Genomic DNA, 25,231 nt, shown 5'->3' on the forward strand with positions numbered 1-25,231 from the left:
TCAGCACCTATTCACAGAAAAACACAGCCATTTTTCCAGCCAAAGAGAGGAGTCACAAAAAGCAGAAATAGAGATAAAATGAATCACTAACCTTTGATGATCTTCATCAGATGACACTCATAGGACTTCATGTTACACAATACATGTATGTTTGTTCGATAAAGTTCATATTTATATCAAAAAATCTTAGTTTACATTGGTGCGTTATGTTAAGTAATGTTTTGCCTCCAAAACATCCGGTGATTTTGCAGAGAGCCACATCAATTTACAGAAATACTCATAATAAACATTGATAAAAGACACAAGTATTATACATGGGACTTTAGATAAACCTCTCCTTAATGCAACCGCTGTGTCAGATTTCAAAAAAACTTTACGGAAAAAGCACACCATGCTATAATCTGAGTACGCCGCTCAGAGCCCAAACAAGCCATAAAGATATCCGCCATGTTGTGGAGTCAACAGATGCCAGAATAGCATTATAAATATTCACTTACCTTTGAGGATCTTCATCAGAATGCACTCCCAGGAATCCCAGTTCCACAATAAATGTTTGATTTGTTCCATAAAGTCCATCATTTATGTCCAAATACCTCTTTTTGTTAGTGCGTTCAGTACACAATCCAAACTCACGGCGCGCGGACAAGTCCATGCGAAAGTTCAGACGAAAAGTCATATTACAGTTCGTAGAAACATGTCAAACGAAGTATAGAATCAATCTTTATGATGTTTTTAACATAAATCTTCAATAATGTTCCAACTGGAGAATTTTTTTGTCTGTAGAAATGCGATGGAACGCAGGTCTAACTCTCACGTGAACAGCTCATGCCACTCTGCCAGACCCCTGACTCAAAGAGCTCGCATTCCCCCCTCCTTCACAGTAGAGGCATCAAACAAGGTTCTAAAGACTGTTGACACCTAGTGGAAGCCTTAGGAAGTGCAACATGACTAATATCCCACTGTATATTCGATAGGCGATGAGTTGAAAAACTACAAACCTCAGATTTCCCACTTCCTGCTTGGATTTTTTCTCAGGTTATGTTATACTCACAGACATCATTCAAACAGTTTTAGAAACTTCAGAGTGTTTTCTATCCAAATCTACTAATAATATGCATATATTAGCAACTGGGCATGAGTAGCAGGGAGTTTACTCTGGGCACCTTATTCATCCAAGCTACTCAATACTGCCCCCAGCCATAATTAATGGACAAAAAATGTGCTTTTCTTTGAAAAACAAGGACATTTCTAAATGACCCCAAACTTTTGAACGGTAGTGTATATCCAGACAAAGGTGTTTGAGTGTATATGGTGGTGTCACGCCCTGACCTTAGAGAGCCTTTTTATCTTTCTATTTATTATTTATTTTCTGCCAGTGTTATTTATTTTCTGTGAGTGTTTGTGTGCGCCACGGTTGCGTTACGTTCGGTTTCTGTTTACCTGTTTTTTGTGAAGGTTTCACTTCAATTAATTAAAGATGTGGAATTACATGCACGCTGCGCCTTGGCTCATTTATGACAGGGAATTTGAAGACAGTGAACGTGGCAGGTGGGCATATTGGATTCCTAACATAGTTAAAGTAAACAAAAATAGTCTTGAGTACAGGTCATAAGTACAGTACACAAATCTGAAACATTTCTCATTTAAAATGTGTATGTATACAGTTGATTAAACCACCATTTAGTGGTAATATGGCAGTCATATTGGATTTTGGACGTCATATTGGATTTGGAGTGAAATCTAGGGGGCCCCCTAACGTAATTGCATGAGTAGGGGTTAAACATATAAAATCCACAGAGGAACATTTGGCTGGAAAATTACAGTTTTCAGTGTCTGAGCCCACTTGTCTTATAGATGAATACAATAGCCACAACATTTTTTTTAAATGTACTTGGAAAGTTGTCTATTGAACAGTTACCGTACCAAAAAGTGAAGTTCATCATAATAATTCATCATAAATATTAATAGTTGATATTTCTACCTATTGTATGTGTGTGTTTACAGGTCTATATTTCCAAGCTGTATTAAGATATCCTAATGTTGTTTATCTGTGTATGTAGGGCAGCTAACCGACGACTTAGCCACTCATCGAAAAACATGTTACTGATTTTATTTTTGTCAGGCAGGACCAAACAGCACTGATTTAGATCACAGATGACTTGGAAAGTTGTCTATTGAACAGCTAACAAAAGGAAAACCTGGTAAATATTTTTATACAACCATCTATTTCGTTTTTAGGAGACCTTAGAGATATGTTAAAATATGGTTGTGCTTTTTTATACCTCGAGTAGGGGTATCTCAAAAACGAAAGCCCTGTTTGAGGATTGGTCACTAGCCTAGCAAACTGGAATACAACCAGATGAGGTTTGAGGAAGTGAAAATGAAATTGAGCTGTCGATTGCAGAGGCGTAGCCGTAGACCAATGAGCACGACTTCCGTGCTCCAGAACCCCTTACGTACAACGCCATCTATGTCCAGCCGACGTGAAACGAATATATCGGGAGGGGTTTTCCACGCAAAGCACTTCCTTTACTTGTTTTGCTTTCGATCTGGACACTGAAATAGGCTAATAGTTTTCATTTTGGTACACAAAATCACACACTACACGGGGATAACTTTGCGACTGGCAAGAGGACTGTCGATACCTCTAGTTGAATAGAACACTTTATCGCAGGTAACGTTTCCGCATGTTGTTTTTGCTGAAGAGTTATGTATCCATAGAATCATGAAGCGACAATGTAAACCCTAATCGAAAGTAATAGAACGTTGATCCGATCATGGGCAACCGACAATCCGACATGGAATGAAGTTTATTTTCACTTTTGTGTTGACATGTCAGCCAGCTTTCTGGTGAACTTGAACAGCTGTCAGTTTTGGCCACAGCGTGACTTTGCGAGACGGATGCAATGTATATTTGTTGCCAACTGTGGCGCATAGCGCACCAGAATGTCGACAAACCATTGAAGTAACCATTTATCGGTATTTGTCTTTTACATTGTGTATGTTATTATCAGGCTCGGAAAGAAATTGGAAGCATAATGGAATTGGTACACGCTTGGTTCTGGTAAATTTCATAACTACTAGGCTACAACTGCAGGGTTGACTAAATGATAACTACACGTTCGTTATTTTATTGGCTTAATGTTCTTAATAGAATATGTACTATAAACCCAATATGCAAATATATTAAAGTAACATTCTCATAACCTGTTACAGTTTATTGGTTTAGGAGTTTGTTGCGTTTTGTTGGAGTGGACCTTGATCACTAACGTGATTACTCTACTTGCAGCACTAACTAGAGGTCATGGTCATCACGAGCCTCACGTGCACCGTTAACCTCTTTTCAAGATTCATTAACACCTTATTACACATGAACAGAGTACAGTTCGACATGTGATATATAACACATCTGAAGCTATTATTGTGTGTTGTTGTGGCCCCTCTGTATTTGATGTGTTTTGGCACTGGGTTCTGCTCTGTATGAGATCAGATGTTGCTGATAAGCTCAGGGAGTTGTCATCCCCCAAATGGGCCACTTGGTCTCAGATGTTTTCTGATCTGTTGCTGTCTTCAGGAAGTGAAGTGAAGGGTTCATTCATTCAATTGACTGTTTATTTCCTCCTTGCTCTGTGTCTGCAGGCCACCATGCCAGTGGAGAGGATGCGCATGCGGCCATGGTTGGAGGAACAGATCAACTCTTGCCTAATTCCTGGGCTGAAATGGGTTAATAGAGTAAGTGAAATGTATCTTTATTGAGACACTGAGTTTGCCTTAGTATGGAAGTTCACCGCGTTCTAAGTTTATTACTGTACCCGCTTTTCAAGCTTTGATGAAGCAACAATTGCTACCAAACCAACCAACATAACCCCTCCATCATATAGGAACACAAACAAGCATGCACACATCTAAACAGCCTGTGTGCATCTTACTATATTCTTTTAACAACTTTTTTGAGTAGCACTTTATAATAACTCCACGTAATAAAGCATTTATAATGAATTAGTAAATTGTTTATTTATCATGTAATAATCATTACTCCATTCCTTAGATGTAATATACTGTAGGTCCTTATAAACCCTTTACTAATCATTAGTTAAGTATTTTTGCATCACTTCATCTAAAGTGTGGGCTATTTATATTTTATAAATACTTCATAAATGTGGACATGCCATTGGTAGACACTCCAGCATTACCGGATCCTTCTTAAGGTCTCAAAATAGCCTAGAACATATCAATGGTAAAACAATAAGCACACATGACAGGATGTTAAAAGAACTATGTCAAACATTTTATCTACAAAAAACGGTTGTGACGGAACCGTTGCAAGGACTTAAGGAAGAGTTGTAATGTGAATGTTTTGCTAATGTTGTCAAGCTCGCAAACGCAAACTAATTATACAACAGCGAGCTGTAGCCTACATACAACATCTAGCCAGACAGGACAGTTTTTCTTTAGCGGATTTGTATTCCTTCATTACTACTGATATGTGAATGAGGTAGAAATGTTACATGTATTATTTTCAGGTAGAAATGTTACATACACAGTGCATTCGGGAAGTATTCAGACCCCTTCACTTTTTCCACATTTTGTTACGTCACTGCCTTATTCCAAAATTGATTAAATCCCCAGTCCACAATCTACACACAATACCCTATAATGACAAACCCTATGAGACTCGAAATTGAGCTCAGGTGCATCCTGTTTCCATTGATCATCCTTGATGTTTCTACAATGGGAGTCCACCTGTGGTAAATTCAATTGGTTGGACATGATTTGGAAAGGCACACAGCTGTCTATATAAGGTCCCACAGATGTCAGAGCAAAAACCAAGCCATGAGTTCGAAGGAATTGTCCGTAGAGCTCCGAGACAGGATTGTGTCGAGGCACAGATCTGGGGAAGGGTACTAAAAAATGTCTGCAGCATTGAAGGTCCCCAAGAACACAGTGGCCTCCATCATTCTTAAACAGAAGAAATTTAGATCTACCAAGACTCTTCCTAGAGCTGGCCGCCTGGCCAAACTGAGCAATCTGGGGAGAAGGGCCTTGGTCAGGGAGCTGATCAAGAACCCGAAGGTCACTCTGACAGAGCTCTAGAGTTCCTCTGTGGAGATGGGAGAACATGCAGTACTCCACCAATCATGCCTTTATGGTAGAGTGGCCAGACGGAAGCTACTCCTCACTAAAAGGCACATGACAGCCAGCTTTGTGTTTTACCAAAATAAATATAAAGGAATCTCAGACCATGAGAAACAAGATTCTTTGGTCTGATGAAACCAAGATTGATCTCTTTGGCATGAATGCCAAGCGTCACTTCTGGACGAAACCTGGCACCATCCCTACGGTGAAGCATGGTGGCAGCATCATGATGTGCGGATGTTTATCAGTGGCAGGGACTGGGAGACTAGTCAGGATTGAGGGAAGAATGAACGGAGTAAAGTACAGAGAGATTCTTGATGAAAACCTGGTCCAGAGCGCTCAGGACCTCAGACTAGGGTGAAGGTTTACCTTCCAACAGGACAATAACCTTAAGCACACAGCCAAGACAACGCAGGAGTGGCTTCGGGACAAGTCTCTGAATATCCTTGAGTGGCCCAGCCAGAGCCCAGACTTGAACCCGATCGAACATCTCTGGAGAGACCTGAAAATAGCTGTGCAGCGACGCTCCCCATCCAAACTGACAGAGCTTGAGAGGATCTGCAGAGAAGAATGGGAGAAACTTGTAGCGTCATACCCAAGATGAGTCAAGGCTTTTAACGCTGCCAAAGGTGCGTCAACAAAGTAGTGAGTAAAGAGTCTGAATACTTATGTAAATGTGATACGTCTGTTTTTTTTTTTTATATATATATACATTTGCAAAAAATTCTAAACTTGTTTTTGCTTTGTCATTATGGGGTATTGTGTGTAGATTGATGAGGAAGAAAACAATTGAATACATTTTAGAATAAGGCTGTAACGTAACAAAATGTGGAAAAAGTGAGAGGGTCTGAATATGTATAACCTTCAAATGCTTCCAGTGCTTCAGTCTTTTAAAAACAGACTATTTTCACATATGACTTTGTTTGTCAGCACCTTTAATGGGCATGTAAAGGAAGTAACTCTTTAAACATAATAGGATAGTTCAGCGAAAGAATGTATTCGGATATTTGTTTCCGTACCTCGTAAGCAGTCTATGGACTCATCTTAATCTCTTTTTCGTCCCTGATTATTTGGACGTGGGGAGATTAACCATGCAGCCGACCAAATTGCGCAAGATGTGTGCGATGTGTTAGCCAAGTCATAAATGTCTGAATCATTGTTGTGATGAACCTGCAGGAGAAGAGGATCTTCCAGATTCCATGGATGCATGCTGCAAGACATGGCTGGGATTTGGAAAAAGATGCTCCTTTATTCAAGAACTGGGCCATTCATACAGGTACAGTTGTGAAAATGAAGTGATAAGAAATGGCCAACAATACACAGTATGTTACATTACCAATGCCACTGTTATGTGTTATGATCAGTGTTATGACTCAAGTTTATGCAGCAGCATAGCCTTTCCATAATTAGTCATTTTTTATATTCAGGAAAATACCAACTAGGGATCGACAAACCAGACCCGAAAACATGGAAGGCCAATTTCCGCTGTGCAATGAACTCTCTGCCTGATATTGAGGAGGTGAAAGACAAGAGCATCAAGAAGGGAACTAACGCTTTCAGGGTATACAAGATGCTGTCTGCGTCTGAGCGCCAGACCAAGAAAGGCAAGTGGTTGCCTCTAGCTCTGAGAGAACAATGATTGGGGCTCCCGAGTGGCGCAGCGGTCTAAGACACTGCATCTCATTGGCAGACGCGACATTACAGACACCCTGGTTCAAATCCAGCTGTATCACAACCGGCCGTGATTGGGAGTCCCATAGGGCGGCGCACAATTGGCCCAGCGTCGTCCAGGTTTGGCCGGTGTAGGCCGTCATTGTAAATAAGAATTTGTTCTTACATTTACATTTAAGTCATTTAGCAGACGCTCTTATCCAGAGCGACTTACAAATTGGTGCATTCACCTTATGATATCCAGTGGAACAACCACTTTACAATAGTGCATCTAACTCTTTTAAGGGGGGAGGGGGTTAGAAGGATTACTTTTTCTTAACTGACTTGCCTAGTTAAATAAAGGTTAAATAAAGACATACAATTAAATTAAATTAGAAATGGCAGAGACTGAATTAAAGATCAGCTCCCAGAGAGGATAACACTTATGGCTTTACGGTGTAGCTACTAGCCAAGTTTATTTCATGTATAATATGTGCTGTAAGCACGGTTTTACATGTTATTAACACTTGATTACATTAACATTCGTTAATGTTGTAGATATTATTACATTACTGTTAATTAGCAATCAACAGTTTATCTACATATCTACATTTATCTTCTCGCTGAGGCGGTTGCATAGGCTTGAAATTGACACACTGAAATAGATTAATTTGTGTCCACCTTTTAACAGTGGAATGTCATGTTGATGTGTTTTCTAGGAAAGAAAAAGAGGGAAAAAGAGGGAAAAAACAAGGTAATAACTAGTGTGTGTTGACACAGAAGACCTCAGTGCATTACTATTCAATTTCACATTCAAACCATTCAAACCATTCTTTGAAATTGATCATTTTACTTGGCAAATGTAAAATGATTTTAGCAAGCATGACAGACCTCCAGTGAGGATGGAAAGAGATGCCCACACCTCTCTGCCTCTGTCACCCCAGGAACAGGTGGAGCCCAGGTCCTCATCCACGGAGAGCATGAATGGGTCTGTTGAAGACCATGAAGTGGTGAAGGTAGAGTTGAAGGATGAAGTGAAAGAGGAGTACATTACAGACTGCACAGGTAAGAGCTTTGGCATCCGTGTCTGTGTCCAACTACACACATTTAATCAATTTAATTGATGTTGTGTGGTAGATCATTAAGAGAGCACAACAGGAGACGTGTATAGTAGTTACACACTTACTAATGTCTTATGCATATAGCTGTGAGTAAATTGCTTAGGCTTTCCACTGGAGGACAAATGTATAACCAGGGATTATCTTGCGCTTCCTCAGAATATCTTCATCCGGGCAGTCGCAGCCCTGGGGATGACCAGCTGATCATCGATGACCTGCCATATGTGTGTCAGACCATCGAGGTGACCACCGAGAATGAGGAGCAGTCGGTCAGCTCCAGCCACCCGTACCCACTCCAGATCTCCCCTGTGTCCTCGTATGGAGGTCAGTCCACATCCCCCAAATTCTTCCATTCTACCCCAACCCACGCCCGAACACAACAGACGGGGTTGCTTGGAACTCACATCAGTACCCATTATAGGTGTTAACAATGGTGTAATTCCTATAGTTCAGAGCAGCGATGAAAGAGATGTGAAGGATTAGAATGCCACTACAATCACATTGTTATTCTAATGTACTCCAGGTGAATCATTTGATTGGTGATTGGGAGGCACCACTGTATTTTCGAACACCAGTGTATGCCTGCGACTTGTACGGCACACTGTCACCTCCATTTGAAAATGCCAAGTGAAATTGAAACATTTGAACTTTTTATTCAGTCTAGATAGTATAGTACTGCGGTGTATTGCTTAGTGTCTACGAGAGCCATAAGGCTTCCCTGTTGCAAAGCCCAAGGCCAGGCCAGTGCTTGTTATCATCAACATGGCTACATCACCACTGTCATTCAACTTGCTCAATGGTATTACTGTAGAATAAGTGAATGTGTTGCTTGGGAGAAGCGTTAACACAGAAAGAGTTGAACTCAGAATATGAGCTTGTATTTATGCATATTTATACAGTTATTTCTGTATGTGTATGCTTAACATGATACTGTATATGGTTGATATTGATCCGCCTGATGTGTTACATATAGTATGATACTGTATATATAACTACCCTGCTATTCCTGCATGTTTCATTTTTGGTGAAGCATAACATATGATTATGTACAGAAGTTCGCTAGAGTTCATCACTGATGGTAGCAGATAAAGCCTATTGTCATTGAACTAAAAAAAAAAAAAAAACTCTGACATTCTTTCATATGCCCATCCTTCTCCAACCTGTTAGTCTGGAAATCCCTGAGTTGTGGGTTTTCATGGTTCTTTCTGTTCTGCTTTACAGAGAGTGACACAGACAGTGTGCACAGTGAAGAGGACTCTAAGGGGGTAAGGACACTGAACAATTGCATTGTCCAATTGCGTATCTGTATCAGAAGAAAAGCCCATCAGTCAAAAAATTGCCTCCTAACCATTATGTTAGCCAAATAATCATTCAAGACAGCTAGATTCTTTTGTAAGATTGGAAAGGTAGTAAAAATCATGAGCTGACACACAGAAAGAAGCCTTTGATTTTGAGCCTGTGTGTCTTTATGGAGTACTTGCAGCACAAAGCGATAGCTTTGTTTTATGGTGCCATTGTAGCTGGCCTGTTCTCTAAGCCAAGGGAAGTGCACTTAGCTAGCAGAATTAGCTTATTCTAATAGGGCTGAGCGGCATGTCTGGGCCTGCCTGGGTACACAGAAACATACTGTACAGACAGCTGAATCATTAACCCTGCCCGATCAGAAGATAAACAAACCTTCACTTGAAACCGACGATTTTGAGTTCATTACCTTAGCCAGTTCGACTGCTTTACAGTAGTAAGAGTACTGTAACTGTAGAATGGTGGTACTGTCCCTTTTACTTCTAGCCCAGCCCATACTGTCAGTTCCTGTTCTAAAGTGCTCTGACGCAAAGAAAGACAAAAAACAGAAGGCAGCTCTCTGGTGAATACCGGATTCACTTTTGTCCCCTGGCTAATGATTAAACCTCGTTTCATGTCTTGAATTGTGCTCAAAACAAGCCCAATCACAAATCAAGGCACACACATACAGTTACAGAATTCAACAGAATAGCATTCGTTATTTCTCAACCGTTGTTGCCCTTTTGTGTTGTAATGTTCTAATACATAATGACATGCCCATTGGAGAAACAGAGAAAACTAGTATAATGCCAAGCTATTTTCTTTGCCCTAGAAAGCCCTGGCTGTCAGCTACTTTCAAAAATGTGGACAAGATGGCTATTGTGGTATTTGTAGAATATCTTGCTACATTGAGCTGGAAGAGGAAATTTGATGCTGCACACACGCACGTGTGTGTGTGTGTCCGTGGGTGAAGAGGGGGGAGATGAGGTTCCTTAGTATAGATGAATCATGCAGAGCTCAACAGCAGGAAGAGCAGTTTACAAGCATGTTAGAAAGTATTAAGGCATGCAGCGCTTGTAAACATGACAATATTTACATGTGCATGCCAATGTGTTCAAGTTGCAGTAATAGATTTTCATTGGTAAATATGCCACGTGTTTTGCAAGACTTGCTATAGCTAGGTTTCCATCCAATTGGTGACATATTTTCATGCGAAAATGCAAAAATCCGCATAAAGAAAACAGGCGCGCACACAAAATGTAATTTTTCTCTTAAGTTTTCATGTACTGAGTACAAATCTAAAGTTCAACACACAATAAGATCCCACCATGTTGAATGAACAAATGATCTGTCGGCGTTTATAAAATTGCATCGAAACTTCCTATTTCCATCACAGCTGTTGTGATTTTTTTTTTTATACGGTATGACTTTACTCGCATGAAAACTGTGGATGGAAACGTGGTTAGTGTCAATGAAATTCCCTCTTCTAATGCTGTCAATGATTTATGAAGATTCTACAAACAGACTACTATACACGTTAAGAAATATGCTAGTGGCCAAATCTATATTCAGATATATCCTGAAATAAGTGTTTGAATGGTTATGGCTGAATTAAACCCCACCTTCACTGTGACTTGCAGCATCTTCGTGGTGGGCTGTGGGGATCACGTTTAGCTTCCTCTGTGCTGAGAGTACCATCGTGCTCACTACCCAGCATGGCCACCTTTGTCACTACTGGAAAGGTAACCAACTTCAAAGTGACCAGCACCAGGGACCCCATGCCCCTCATCAGCTACAACAACAGCCCCTGGAAAAGGGACATGCCAGCAGCCCAGCACACTCCTTCAGAGCAGGCTTCCTCCAGCCAGGCCTCTGCTGCAGAGACCCGAGCCAGCGTTATCGTGAAGACCTCAGACATCTCTAAGTCCTCTGTCAAGACCTGCTGAAGACCTGGCAGTGCAGTGACTCAAGAAATGGGCCAGTCAGTGGCAGGCTTGGCGTGGAAAAGCCTTGATCACTGCTGGCCTTTTTGTTCGACCAGAGTGCCTGCTGGCCTTCTTGTTCGACCAGAGTGCCTACTCATAGGAATGACTGGGACATACAGTACAGTATAGGGGTATGGGGCTCTGTGAGCTGTAGAATATGGATCGATGCCTAAACTGAACCTCCCAAGATCTCAGGGCCTTTTAGATGCGATGAGAGAGAATTCATTGACAAACTGTGAAAATATTTGTAGGGCATCTCATCCCACTCTTCGCCCACTGTTAATAATGTACATGCTAATTTGTCTGCGTAATGGCAAACCGCTTCTGCACCTTATGGAAAGCACTGACAGGGATGTGTCTGGCCACTCTGGGCTATGTATGTGTGTACACTAACAGCAAAGCTGAAGCCATAGTAGAGGCCTTGCTTATCTATGGCTCACTTTGCAACCTTGTCTTTGGCCTTCGAGGAGATAGGATAAAAGGATGAAGTGAATAAATGCTCTTGGTAATTTATCTAGATGCCTTTTAAGGCACTTTCTTTTAAGCACTTATATATATATATATATAAGGTACATTTTAATCTAGGGTGGACAATTATACAATTTGTATATTTTTCCCCCAAAATGAAAGATTTCTGATTATTTGTTAGATAATTTTTTTTTATTGTTATTTACATGACACATGAGGAAGAAAATATATATTTTCCATCAACATGTCTGCATTTGTGACATCTACTGTATGTGAAATTGTATATGCTTGTAGCTTACTGTATGTGTGTATATGCATTACCAGTCAAAAGTTTGGACACACCTACTCATTCAAGTGTTTTTCTTTTCATTTTACTTTTTTCTACATTGTAGAATAATAGTGAAGACATCAAAACTATGAAATAACACATATGGAATCATGTAGTAACCAAAAAAAGTGTTAAACAAATCAAAATATATTTTATATTTGAGATTCTTCAAAGTAGCCACCCTTTGCCTTGATGACAGCTTTGCACACTCTTTGCATTCTCTCAACCAGCTTAATCTGGAATGCTTTTCTAACAGTCTTGTTGGAGTTCCCACATATGCTGAGCACTTTTTGGCTGCTTTTCCTTCACTCAGCGGTCCAACTCATCCCAAACCATATCAATTGGGTTGAGGTCGAGTGATTGTGGAGGCCAGGTCATCTGATGCAGCACTCCATCACTCTCCTTCTTGGTCAAATAGCCCTTACACAGCATGGAGGTGTGTTGGGTTATTGTCCTGTTGAAAAACAAATGATAGTCCCACTAAGTGCAAATCAGATGGGATGGCGTATCACTGCAGAATGCTGTGGTAGCCATACTGGATAAGTATGCCTTGAATTCTAAATAAATCACAGACAGTGTCACCAGAAAAGCACCCCCACACCATCACACCTCCTCCTCCATGCTTCACGGTGGGAACTACACATGCGGAGACCATCTACTCTTGCATCACCTACTCTGTGTCTCACAAAGACATGGTGGTTGGAACCAAAAATCTCAAATTTGGACTTATCAGACCAAAGGAAAGATTTCCACCGGTCTAATGTCCATTGCTCGTGTTTCTTGGCCCCAGCAAGTCTCTTCTTCTCATTGGTTTCCTTTAGTAGTGGTTTCTTTGCAGCAATTTGACCACGAAGGCCTGATTCACACAGCCTCCTCTGAACAGTTGATGTTGAGATGTGACTTGACCTCTGTGAAGCATTTATTTCAGCCTCAATTTTTTAGTCTGGTAACACTAATGCTTTTATCCTCTGAGGCAGAGGTAACTCTCTGGGTCTTCCTTTCTTGTGGCGGTCCTCATGAGATCCAGTTTTTACATAGTACTTGATGGTTTTTCTGACTGCACTTGAAGAAACTTTCAAAGTTCTTGAAATTTTCCAGATTGACTGACCTTCATGTCTTAAAGTAAAGATGGATTGTCATTTCTCTTTGCTTATTTGAGCTGTTTTTGCCATAATATGGACTTGGTCTTTTACCAAATAGGGCTATCTTCTGTATACTACCCCTACCTTGTCACAACACAACTGATTGGCTCAAACGCAATGCACACCTGTTAATTGAAATGCATTCCAGGTGACTACCTCATGAAGCTGGTTGAGTGAATGCCAAGAGTGTGCAAAGCTGTCAAGGCAACTAGTGGCTACTTTGAAGAATCTCAAATAAGAAAATATATTTTGATTTGTTTCACACTTTTTTGGTTACTACATGATTCCATATGTGTTATTTCATAGTTTTGATGTCTTCACTATTATTCTACAATGTAGAACATAGTACAAAATAAAGAAAAACCCTGGAATGAGTAGGTGTGCCCAAACTTTTGACTGGTACTGTATGTAATTGTGTGTTTTAAATTAGTTGCTATACATTTACACACGTTTGAGTGTGTCACTGCACATTCAGGGGCAACTCTTAATCCTGTGGATAAACATGCAAATCTTAATAAAAATATTGTTTTGTAATCCTGCTGTACTACAATGTTGTAATATTTCCAATATTACACCATAGACTGTTTTTCTAGTTTCAATACAGTGACATAGATTAACAGAGGTCAGCAATGTCCTAGAATGTAAGACCACATGTGTGAAACATGTACGGTGTTGTTTGATTCAGCTGTTGGGATTCAGGAGAGATTTGTTTCATTGTTGTTCTGCTCCTACAGTCCTCGCTCAACTCTTGAAGTCAGATCTTTACTAAGAAAATAGTCCCAACGGTGAGTGTTTTGCCACTCATAGTACTACTTGTTTCAACAGGAATGAATGCAGTGACATTCAAGCTATTGCATAATGGCTCTGCAAAGCATTATTATCCTTGCATAAATACTAGTGATTGTGAAATAAAACATTCTTAGTATTTTTTTCCCCAGTTTCCTCATAACAATCCTCCTTTCAGATTCTATGGAAAACAAAGGAGGGTAGTTGTTGAGCTCCAGCCCTCTGCAGCACACAGTAATCCCCCATGGGCATGCTTTGGCTCATGCTCTCGCTGCCTTTTGGTTTTGGTTGCTGTTCTTAGCCGCTCAACTTCCTGTTTGCGCCTGAACACAGCCAATTGGCACCTGGGTTGCTGTGACACCTATACACCAGATAGGCCATTAGTCAATCCCAGAGTAAACAAAGTCTCAACCTCTCCCTAAGGATAGTCCAGAGCACATTATAACAGCTTGTAAATGCCAAGCAATATGAAAAGTCATTGAAGTTATTGCACATGAGTTAGAGGACTAGCCCGTCTGACATCTCCAAATCTTACATGCTGCAATACATTATATTTTCATTTACCACATATTTTAATTTAGTTTAGACTCATTCAAGTCCTGGTTTGGTTGAATAGTCGTTGTGCAAATGTAAATGGTCAAGTTCACGACATTACTGTAGTTCTCATGCAAGTCTGAATAGATTGCACCAGCTAGTGGCTGTAGTAATAACTAGAATGTAATAGAAAGTACTGTAATTCAATAGTTTGATGTTTGAACTCACAACAAAGCAATTAAGGTCAAATCAAAGTTTATTGATCGCATACACAGATTTAAAGATGTTATCGCATGTGCAGTGAAATGCTTGTGTTTGTAGCTCCAACAGTGCAGTAATACCTAGCAATACAAAACAATAAACATATATTCCCAAAAGTTAAGAGAAATTAAGAAATATCAGAATGAGCAATGTCAGAGTCCGAAATATAAATATATATACACTGAGTGTACAAACCATTAGGAACACCTTCCTAATATTGAGCTGCACCCCATTTTGCCCTCAGAAAAGCCTCAATTCATTGGGGCATGGAAGGTGTCTAGAAGGTGTCGAAAGCATTCCACAGGGATGCTGGCCCATATTGGCTGGATGTCCTTTGGGTGGTGGACCATTCTTGACCACTCTACACACAGGAAACTGTTGAGCAAGAAAACACCAGCAGACACACTCAAACCGATGCACCGGGCACCTACTACCATACCCCATTAAAAGGCACTTAAATATTTTGTCTTGCCAATTCACTTTCTGAATGGCACAGGAGAGGGACGGAAGCAAAACTGTTACACATACACAATACATGTTTCAATTGTCTGAAGGCTTAAAAATCCATCTTTAACCTGTCTCCCCTTCATCTACACTGGTTGAATTTGGTAACATCAATAACGGATCATAGCTTTCACTTGGATTCACTTGGTCAGTCTATGTCATGGAAAGAGCAGGTGTTCCTATTGTTTTGTACACTCAGTGTACATATAAAGTGGGTTAAACAGTATGTAAACATTAAGTGACCAGTGTTCAATGACTCTATACCGGGTGGTAGACAGCTAGTGACAGTGTCTGAGGTTCAGAGCAGGGTACTGGGCAGGAATGTAGAAGTTATGTGAAGAAGGTAAAAACAACATAAAAGCTCAGATTTTCCTTCTCTTTAAGCCAGTGCCAATTTCAAGTATCATTTTTTCCATGCATCATGAAAGCTCTCTTTATTCAATTGGACTATGTGAGCCTGGATATTGGGAAATACCTAGTCAATTGTGCAACTGAATAAATTCAACCCAAATGTCTCTTCCGCATTTAACCCAAACCGTCAGATCAGAGAGGTGGGGGGCCTGCCTTAATCCAAATCCACGTCATCTGGACCCAGGGAGCAGTTGTTGTTGGGGATTAACTGCCTTGCTCAATGGCAGAACGGCAGATTCTTCCACCTTGCCTGCTCAGCGATTCGAACCAGCGACATTTCGTTACTGGACCAACGCTCAGGCTACCTGCCCCCCCTAATGATTATTATGATACTGTATGATCAGCCTTTGTCTGTAGAAATGGTTGTCTTGAAGATGAACACAAGGTGGCAGTAAAGCACTTCTCAAAACTATTAAAACAACATTTCTTCATTCATAAATACATTGTTGAAAGTATTGTAGCGACCCGCATAGATAGCTGTAAAAAAAAAATCATGACGCAGATATAAAAAAGAGTGCCACATCCTTGAAATGCAATGCACTTTACTTAATCAGCCTGTATAATAATTAAAAGACAAAAGTGTAGAATCCCCTTATAATAGTTGAACAATTATCCCTTTTCCCTTTGGCATCACCCTGATCTCGCGAGCTTACATTCTGTTTCGCTACACAACATCAGGATGGTTCGTACGAGGCTTCTTTCCCTTTGTAACCTTGTAGAATATTGAAAGGACACTTCTGACTGATTGTTCGACAGTGACCCCCCTCTCTGACAATTTACCCTGGGGTGAAATCGTTAGTACAAATATGGAACGCCGTTTGGGTCTTAAAGCACGTGGTCAAAACGCGATATTTTTAATGCAGTTGCACCCCAAAAATAAAACGAGAGTTTCTATTGGACAAATTCAGATAGGTTCCCCCTCGTTTCCTTCCGTTTCAGCGTAATGAATATCTGGAATCCATGGGACGTCCATCACCCCCACCACTTCATATTTAAACTTGTGTGGGGGGGGAAACGTCCAATGGACCCCAGACAGCACGGACCAAAGATAGAGGGCGATCTACATAAATGTATGTTTCAGGTAGCAATCGTAATAGCTAGCTAACTAATTGCTGGTGAGTGTGTTAGCAAGAATATTTCTAACGTTAGCTGCAAACGCAACGCTAGCTAAGTTATTTAACGTTAATACATAACATTTGGTAGCGAGTTTCATAACCTAACTAGTTAGTAGTCTAGCAGCAACAGGCTAGCTAGTTTTGAGATTTATTTTTACATGAGGCACCAAGACCTTGCTTGATTTACAATGCAAATCTGATGGCACGAGCAACAGAACAGACTAGTTAGGTCCGTAGAATGACGTCAAATCGTAGACTTTCAAACGGACCTAACGTTAGAAGGCTAACAGCCAGTATTTTCTCTAACACGGAACCCAAACCGGCTGCGTGCATGCGCTATCGTGCATAAATGTATTTTGCCCACACCAAACGCGATCACGACACGCAGGTTAAAATATCAAAACAAACTCTGAACCAATGACATTAATTTGGGGACAGGTCGAAAAGCATTAAACATGTGTGGCAATTTAGCTAACTAGCTTGCACTTGCTAGCTAACGTTAATTTGTCCTATTTAGCTAGCTTGCTGTTGCTAGCTAATTTGTCCTGGGATATAAACATTGAGTTGTTATTTTACCTGAAATGCACAAGGACCTCTACTCCGACAATTAATCCACACATAAAACGGCCAACCGAATCGTTTCTAGTCATCTCTCCTCCTTCCAGGCTTTTTCATCTTTGAACTTATATGGTGATCGCATCTAAACTTTCATTGTATTACCACGACAACCGGCAACAAAGTTCGCCTTTCAATCACCGACGTGATTGAAAGCATAGGCAGTGTTTTGTCTTTGTTTGGTTTTGTTTTGTTTTCCTGGTTTGGTTTGAATTTCTATTTGAAGTTGTTCGAATGCATCCTTGGTTCCTTTGTCAGTGATCATGTTAGTATGCATGCAATGGCGTGAGATGGAGCATCATTGACCTTCGACTGGAACATTCTTTGTACTTAACACAACAATTTCTAAATTGATCTTATGTTTGCAGGGACGATTCACAGTGCCCCTTTTGGAGTCTGCACAGACGAGAAGATTGGTGGTATCACACAATGTTGACAAGGCCCTTAAAGAAGGTGAGTGATTTGTGGTAAAAAAAAGACAACAAATATAATGAACTGTGTGGAGTCAGCAGATGCAGTCCCAGAATACCTCAGGAACAGCTTGTGAAGACAGCAGCTGACTTTTACTTCCTGATGGAAGAATATGGGCTTCTTTCTCAATTCATCTTTCCTCGATTTCTTGCATCTTCTCGCCTCTTTCTCAGAAAGGAATGGAGAAGACACCCTGAAGAGACCTTGAAATGGCTGAAAGACTGACTAACCTCTACGGATCGGTGTCCCTATACCGGGACGGTTGAGCTAATGTGCGCTAACGTGATTAGCATGACAGTTGTAAGTAACACCAAACATTCCAGGACATAGACATGTCTTATATGGGCAGAAAGCATAAATTCTTGTTAATCTAATAATAATAATTCATAATAATAATAGTAATTCATAATCTAATTGCACTGTCCAATTTACAGTAGCAATTACAGTGAAAAAATACCGTGTTATTGTTTGAGGAGAGTGCACAGCAACAAAAATGTATCACGGCAACTGGTTTGATATATTCACCTCTGAAGGTAAATAATGTACTTGCATTCAGTAATCTTGCTCTGATCCTGAGGGTCCCCGAGATAAAATGTAGCATAGCTTTGTTTGTTGAAATACATTTTTATATTCAAATGTAGGAACTAGGTTCTACAGTTTGAACCCCTGCTGTCTCTGGCTCCACACCCACCCTGCCCGGCCAACTAGATGTGTGAAAGTTAGTGTATAAGCTAATGATCCATCATGTATGACATTCCTTGGCTACAGATTGGGTGAGATGACCGATAGGGGCGAGAGAGAACAATTGTGTGATTAAATCTTATGTCACAACCTGCCCTCTAAATACACCTCTGCTGTCTTCAACCAGGATCTCAGCGATCATTACATGCGTCCGTAATGGGTCCGCGGTCAAACGACCACCCCTCATCACTGTCAAACGCTCCCTAAAACACTTCAGCGAGCAGGCCTTTCTAATCGACCTGGCCTGGGTATCCTGGAAGGATATTGACCTCATTCCGTCAGTAGAGGATGCCTGGTTATTCTTTAAAAGTGCTTTCCTCACCATCTTAAATAAGCATGCCCTGTTAAAAAAATATAGAACTAAGAACAGATATAGCCCTTGGTTCATTCCAGACTTCACTGCCCTTGACCAGCACAAAAACATCCTGTAGCGTACTGCATTAGCATCAAATAGCCCCCGTGATATGCAACTTTTCAGGAAAGTTAGGAACAAATATACACAGTCAGTTAGGAAAGCAAAGGCTAGCTTTTTCAAACAGAAATTTGCATCCTGTAGCACAAATTCCAAGAAGTTTTGGGAGTCCATGGAGTCCAGCTGCCCACTGCACTGAGGCTAGGAAACACTGTCACCACCGATAAATCCATGATAATTGAGAATTTCAATAAGCATTTTTTCTACGGCTGGCCATGCTTTCCACCTGGCTACTCTGGCCAACAGCTCTGCACCCCCCACAGCAACTTGCCCAAGCCCCCCCCCCCACCCCCGCTTCTCCTTCACCCAAATCCAGACGGCTGATGTTCTGAAAGAGCTGCAAAATCTGGACCCCTACAAATCAGCTGGGCTAGACAATCTGGGCCCTCTCTAAAATTATCCACCGAAGTTGTTGCAACCCCTATTACTAGCCTGTTCAACCTCTCTTTCGTATAGTCTGAGATCCCAAAAGATTGGAACGCTGCCGCAGTCATCCCCCTCTTCAAAGGTGGAGACACTCTAGACCCAAACTGTTACAGACCTATAGCTATCCTACCCTGCCTTTTCTAAAGTCTTCGAAAGCCAAGTTAACAAACAGATCACCGACCATTTCGAATCCCACCGTTCCTTCTCTGCTATGCAATCAAGGTCCTGAATGATATCATAACCGCCATCGATTAAAGAAAATACTGTGCAGCCGTCTTCATCGACCTGTCAATCACCACATTCTTATCGGCAGACTCAACAGCCTTGGTTTCTCAAATGACTGCCTCGCCTGGTTCACCAACTACTTCTCAGATAGAGTTCAGTGTGTCAAATCGGAGGGCCTGTTGTCCAGATCTCTGGCAGTCTCTATGGGGGTGCCACAGGGTTCAGTTCTCTGGCCGACTCTTTTCTCTGTATACATCAATGATGTCGCTCTTGCTGTTGGTGATTCTCTGATCCACCTCTACGCAGACGACACCATTCTGTATACTTCTGGCCCTTCTTTGTATACTGTGTTAACAAACCTCCAGACGATCTTCAATGCCATACAACACTACTTCCGTGGCCTCCAACTGCTCTTAAATGCAAGTAAAACTAAATGCATGCTTTTCAACCGCTCGCTGCACGCACCCCCCCGCCTGACTAGCATCACTCCTCTGGACGGTTCTGACTTAGAATATGTGGACAACTACAAATACCTAGGTGTCTGGTTAGACTGTTAACTCTCCTTCCAGACTCACATTAAGCATCTCCAGTCCAAAATTAAATCTAGAATCGGCTTCCTATTTCATAACAAAGCCTCCTTCACTCATGCTGCTAAACATACCCTCGTAAAACTGACTATCCTACTGATCCTTCGGCGATGTCATTTACAAAATAGCCTCCAACACTCTACTCAGCAAACTGGATGTAGTCTATCACAGTGACATCCGTTTTGTCACCAAAGCCCCATATCCTACCCACCACTGCAACCTGTATGCTCTCGTTGGCTGGCTCTTGCTTCATATTTGTCGCCAAACCCACTGGCTCCAGGTCATCTATAAGTCTTTGCTAGGTAAAGCCCCGCCTTATCTCGGCTCACTGATCACCATAGCAACACCCAGCTGTAGCACGCGCTACAGCAGGTATGGTCTGGTCATCCCCAAAGCCAACTCCTTTGGCCGCCTTTCCTTCCAGTTCTCTGCTGCCAATGACTGGAACGGATTTTAAAAATCACTGAAGCTGGAGTCTTATATCTCCCTCACTAACTTTAAGCATCAGCTGTCAGAGCAGCTTACCGATCATTGCACCTGTACACAGCCCATCTGTAAATAGCCCACCCAACTACCTCATCCCCATACTGTTAATAATTGTTTTGCTCCTTTGCACCCCAGTATCTCTACTTGCACATCTATCACTCCAGTGTTTAATTGTTAAATTGTAATTATTTCGCCCCTATGGCCTATTTATTGCCTTACCTCCCTGATCTTACTACATTTGCACACACTGTACATAGATTTTTCTATTGTGTTATTGACTGTATGTTTATTTATTCCATGTGTAAGTCTGTGTTGTTTTTGTCAAACTGCTTTGCTGTATCTTGGCCAGGTCACAGTTGTAAATGAGAACTTGTTCTCAACTGGCTTACCTGGTTAAATAAAGATGAAAAATAAAATAAATAAACCACGAAGACTGTGAGTGTTCCTGAGTGGCCGAGTTACAGTTTTGACTTAAATCTATTTGAAAATCTATGGCAGGACCTGAAAATGGTTGTCTAGCAATGATCAACAACCAATATGACAGAGCTTGAAGAATTTAAAAAATAGTTAATGTTGTACCATCCTGGTGTGGAAAGCTCTTAGAGACTAAGAAAGATACACAGCCGTAATCGCTGCCAAAGGTGCTTCAAGAAAGTATTGACTCAGGGGTGTGAGTACTTATGGAAATTAGATATTTAATTTTCAATAAATGTGCAAATGTCATAGGGTGTGTGGGGAGAAATTAATGTAATACATTTTTTAATTCATGCTATAACACAACAAAATGTGCAATTAAGTCAAGGGTTTTTTAATATTTCTAGAAGCCAGTTGGGCTCCCGTGTGGCGCAGCGGTCTAAAGCACGGCATCAGTGCTAGAGGTATCACTACAGACCCTGGTTTGATTCCAGCTGTGATTGGGAGTCCAATAGGGCGGCCCAGCGTCGTCCGGGTTAGGGTTTGGCCGGGTAGGCCGTCATTTGTAAATACAAATTTGTTCTTAACTGACTTCCCTAGTTAAATAAAACTTTTAAATAAATATATATAATGATGCATAATACACACTTTTATGAACCAGCTTACACACTGAACCTTAGAATAGCCTCAATGTGTTTATCAGAACTTGGCTTGACTTGTCTGTCATTTAATGGTCAGTCAGTTGATTATTTTAAAACACAACTCCCCTCCCCAGCCTTGCACACACAAGTAACTGGCTGCTTCTAATCAACACTGTTCTGAAAGCTCAGTGTATGTCAATAAGAAACAGGGGAAGAGGGAGAGGTCTGAATAATTTCCGAATGCACTGTATTGACTTGCATTGGAAGGGCATCTGGGGGAATGGTGTTGTAAAAAAATGGAACAGCACAATTTAGTGTTCAGAACCATAAGGATGTAGGATGGGACATAAATCTAACAACTTCAATTACTAATTTCTCTGAATGGGAATAAAATCACCAAATTCACTGGAAATACATTACATAGAATGAATAAACAATTATCCTAGCCCCACCTCCATACTACTTGTCAGACATAGAGAACTGAGACTATATGTTCGTTGTTGGGGTGGGGGTAGCTTTTACCCATTTCTTTCGGTTCCTCATGTCTAACTCCTTGTTAGAAAAAAGTTGGAACCAAATCAGATGTTAGGTACTATATTTATTGAATATTATATGCATCTTATAAATTAATTGCCCGTTTGGGTGCAATCAATTAGTTTAATTTCTCAGATCAAATGATATTTTAACATAATAATGTTGCAGGAATGCTAATCTTATCGGGTTTCTAACAGAAACAATTTCAGAACAATCTAAGATATTGGGTGTCAATCCTCTTGTGCTTTTTGAGTTGGAATGACCCATATCGAATGTTGGGTCAGGACGGGTCATTAAGTAGGTGCTCACTAGTGTTAATGCCAATTAAGTAGCAGGGTGGTTGACAGGTCACCCCATCACTTGCATCAGCATCATGTGGTTCTTATGTAGAGATTGATTGAAGGCATCCTATAGATACAAGCTGAGTGAAGTGAGTCTAACGTTACATAGACACACAAACACCTCCACTCTATGTAATAAAATGTATGCACTCTACTGTAAGTCGCTCTGGATAAGAGCGTCTGCTAAATGACTAAAATGTAAATGTAAATGTAATAGGAATAGGCCTGATGCCTAGTAAGGAAATCTGTGCTAGCCTACTGTTCAGGACAGTTGGGAAGATCCCTGACTGAATGTGCTCTGGCTTTTCCTCACTAACAATGTATTTTCCGCAAGAACTCAACCAACCTCCCATCCACTTCACAATGAGGGAGTCTTAGTTATTTACAATATTCTGCAGAGGGCTCATTGTGGATTGTGACACTTCCATGACACACTGACACGCTGACCAGGTGAATCCAGTTGAAAGCTATGATTCCCCCTTATTGTCACTTGTTAAATCCACTTCAATCAGTGTAGATAAAGTGGAGAAGACCGGTTAAAGAAGAATTTGAAAGCCTTGAGACAATTGAGACATTCATTTTCTTTGTGCGCCATTCAGTAGGTGAATGGGCAAGACAAAATAATGAAGTGCCTTTGAACAGGGTATGGCACTAGGTGCCAGGCGCACTGATTTGTGACAACTGCAGTGCTGCTGAGTTCTGCACGCAACGCCTGCCAAAGTCGGTTCCTCTCCTTGTTCGGGCGGCGGTCGACTTCAACGGTCTTCTAGCCATCGCCGATCCACCTTTCTTTTTCCATTTGTTTTATCTTGTTTTCCCACACACCTTGTATACATTTTCCTCATTACTTGTCGTGTATTTAACCCCCTGTTCCCCCCCATGTCTGTTTGTGAAATTGTTTGTTGTAAGTGCTTGTGCACATTTTGACTGGTGCGCGATGGGTTTTGTACCCATATTTTGTATTTCTGGATGCCGTTGGTTTTGATAACTAAACTGCTCCGGTTATTACCCAGTTCTGCTCTCCTTCGTCTGACTTCCCTGCCACCAGTTACGCACCCCTTACAGATGTTTTATATACAGTATATATACAGTACTGTAAGTATCCATATTGCCCATGAGTTTCTCTTTGAAAAGAAAATAGGCAAAATAATGAAAAAGAATCTAATCCACAATTTACATAATATGCAATGAACTACTGACTTTTTCATTTGTAAATCATTATTATAACTCAAATGAAACCTAAATGAAACCTTTGGTATATATAGCCCTGGGGTGAATGAAAAAAGTTGTATATGTATTAGGTTGTTAAAATCATTACATGTAAAAAACAACTCAATGCTGAACTAAATCAAAATATTTATTTGTATTATAACCTCTGAAGAACGTGTCTACAACTGACAAGTATTATTAAAAATGTGTAAGAAATTGCAATACATAATATATGTAGCCCATCTCAATTTTCACATATTCTGAAGTTTTAAACAAAATTGTAAACTCTTTACACATACTTATGCTACTTATGCATAACAAAATACAATGTCAGTGTCAGTGTATGGATCCTTCGATGCTTTGGGGAAGGTGTTATATCTTGTACATGTTCCCCCCTATAGTTATTCCTTAACATCCTAGATACAAGCACATTAGTAGTACATAACAGTGTAATAGTGTAATACTACAGTATGGCCCTGTCTTCTGGATACGTGCAGTACTGTATATAAAACATCAGTGACTCTTTGATTCACCAAAGGTTCTTGTTCTCTACAGTTTAACATAAACAAAACTTCAACAATACTTCACTTTACTCTAAAAATATACTTTTGGATTATAAACATGTAAATAAAAAATAGAAAAGGAATACTAAAATAGCCAATGTATCGTCGTGTCATATACATCATAACCCGAGGGGGTTCACAGTTGTTCAAGTGTTGCATATTAAAAAAAAAATGTATCTCGATATTGTGTTATGTGTTAGAATGTCTAATAAACAACTATATTGTATACATTAATAATATTGTTTTGTCATAAATATATAAATATAATAATAATAACGTTTTACCTGCACATGCATGCCGACGATGCCGTTGTGTATTCTATCGTCCGCCCTGCTGATCATGCTCTATCTGAACTACATTATGCTTTCATTATTTTGCATAAAATCTTTATTGACCTTAAATTATTATTGAATACGTGTAAAACTAAGTATATGTTGTTTTCTAGAGTGTACAAAAATTATTCTAATGATTGAAGTTGTATCAGCATAGACATTAAGCTGACTTTTAAAAAACATATTGATGAGTTAGTTAATTAAGATGCCGAACATAAAAAGGGGCTTCTTCTATAGAAATAGGTCAGGCCTCTTGCTTAATAGTACGAAGCAGATCATTCAATCTATGTTCTTACTGGTTCTAGACTATGTTGAAATAATCTATATGAATGCAGCTGCCCCTTCATTAAAGCCTTTAGATGCATTTGACCATAGAGCACTTTGTTTTATTATTGGTGCTGGTTCAGTACACATCACAACATTCTCTATCCTAAAGTAGGCTGCCCGTCTTTGAG

General features: G+C 40.4%; 1 protein-coding gene and 1 long non-coding RNA gene across 3 annotated transcripts; both read left to right on the forward strand.

Annotated features, from left to right (window-relative positions):
* The first annotated feature begins 2,414 nt into the window (after positions 1–2,414).
* LOC139547191 (interferon regulatory factor 2-like) lies at positions 2,415–11,942 on the forward strand. Of its 2 annotated transcripts, XM_071356256.1 has the most exons (9): positions 2,415–2,674; positions 3,640–3,732; positions 6,313–6,412; positions 6,564–6,740; positions 7,506–7,540; positions 7,731–7,851; positions 8,064–8,228; positions 9,126–9,169; positions 10,826–11,942. In XM_071356256.1, exons 2-9 carry the CDS (start codon positions 3,646–3,648, stop codon positions 11,129–11,131), a joined length of 1,035 nt encoding a protein of 344 aa, XP_071212357.1. In that variant the 5' UTR covers positions 2,415–2,674; positions 3,640–3,645; the 3' UTR covers positions 11,132–11,942. The 2 variants fall into 2 exon arrangements, with proteins under 2 accessions (XP_071212357.1, XP_071212358.1); XM_071356257.1 differs by lacking the exon at positions 6,564–6,740 and having other exon boundaries at positions 2,473–2,674; positions 10,826–11,277.
* A 4,317-nt stretch (positions 11,943–16,259) lies between these two features.
* On the forward strand, positions 16,260–21,166 carry LOC139547054 (uncharacterized). The gene is made up of 3 exons (XR_011669322.1): positions 16,260–16,674; positions 17,703–17,787; positions 17,979–21,166. It is a non-coding gene; the product is annotated as an uncharacterized lncRNA (long non-coding RNA).
* Positions 21,167–25,231: the final 4,065 nt, after the last annotated feature.

The sequence above is a fragment of the Salvelinus alpinus genome, chromosome 20 (assembly GCF_045679555.1).
Source record: "Salvelinus alpinus chromosome 20, SLU_Salpinus.1, whole genome shotgun sequence".
NCBI lineage: Eukaryota > Metazoa > Chordata > Actinopteri > Salmoniformes > Salmonidae > Salvelinus > Salvelinus alpinus.

What these genes read in the sequence shown, in the direction of transcription:
- LOC139547191 (XM_071356256.1), top strand. Translation starts at nt 3,646, where the DNA reads ATGCCAGTGGAGAGGATGCGCATGCGGCCATGGTTGGAGGAACAGATC. An exon ending in AAAAAGAGGGAAAAAACAAG is followed by an intron (nt 7,541 to 7,730) that starts GTAATAACTAGT and finishes CTGTCACCCCAG; the next exon opens with GAACAGGTGGAGCCCAGGTC. An exon ending in GTACATTACAGACTGCACAG is followed by an intron (nt 7,852 to 8,063) that starts GTAAGAGCTTTG and finishes GCGCTTCCTCAG; the next exon opens with AATATCTTCATCCGGGCAGT.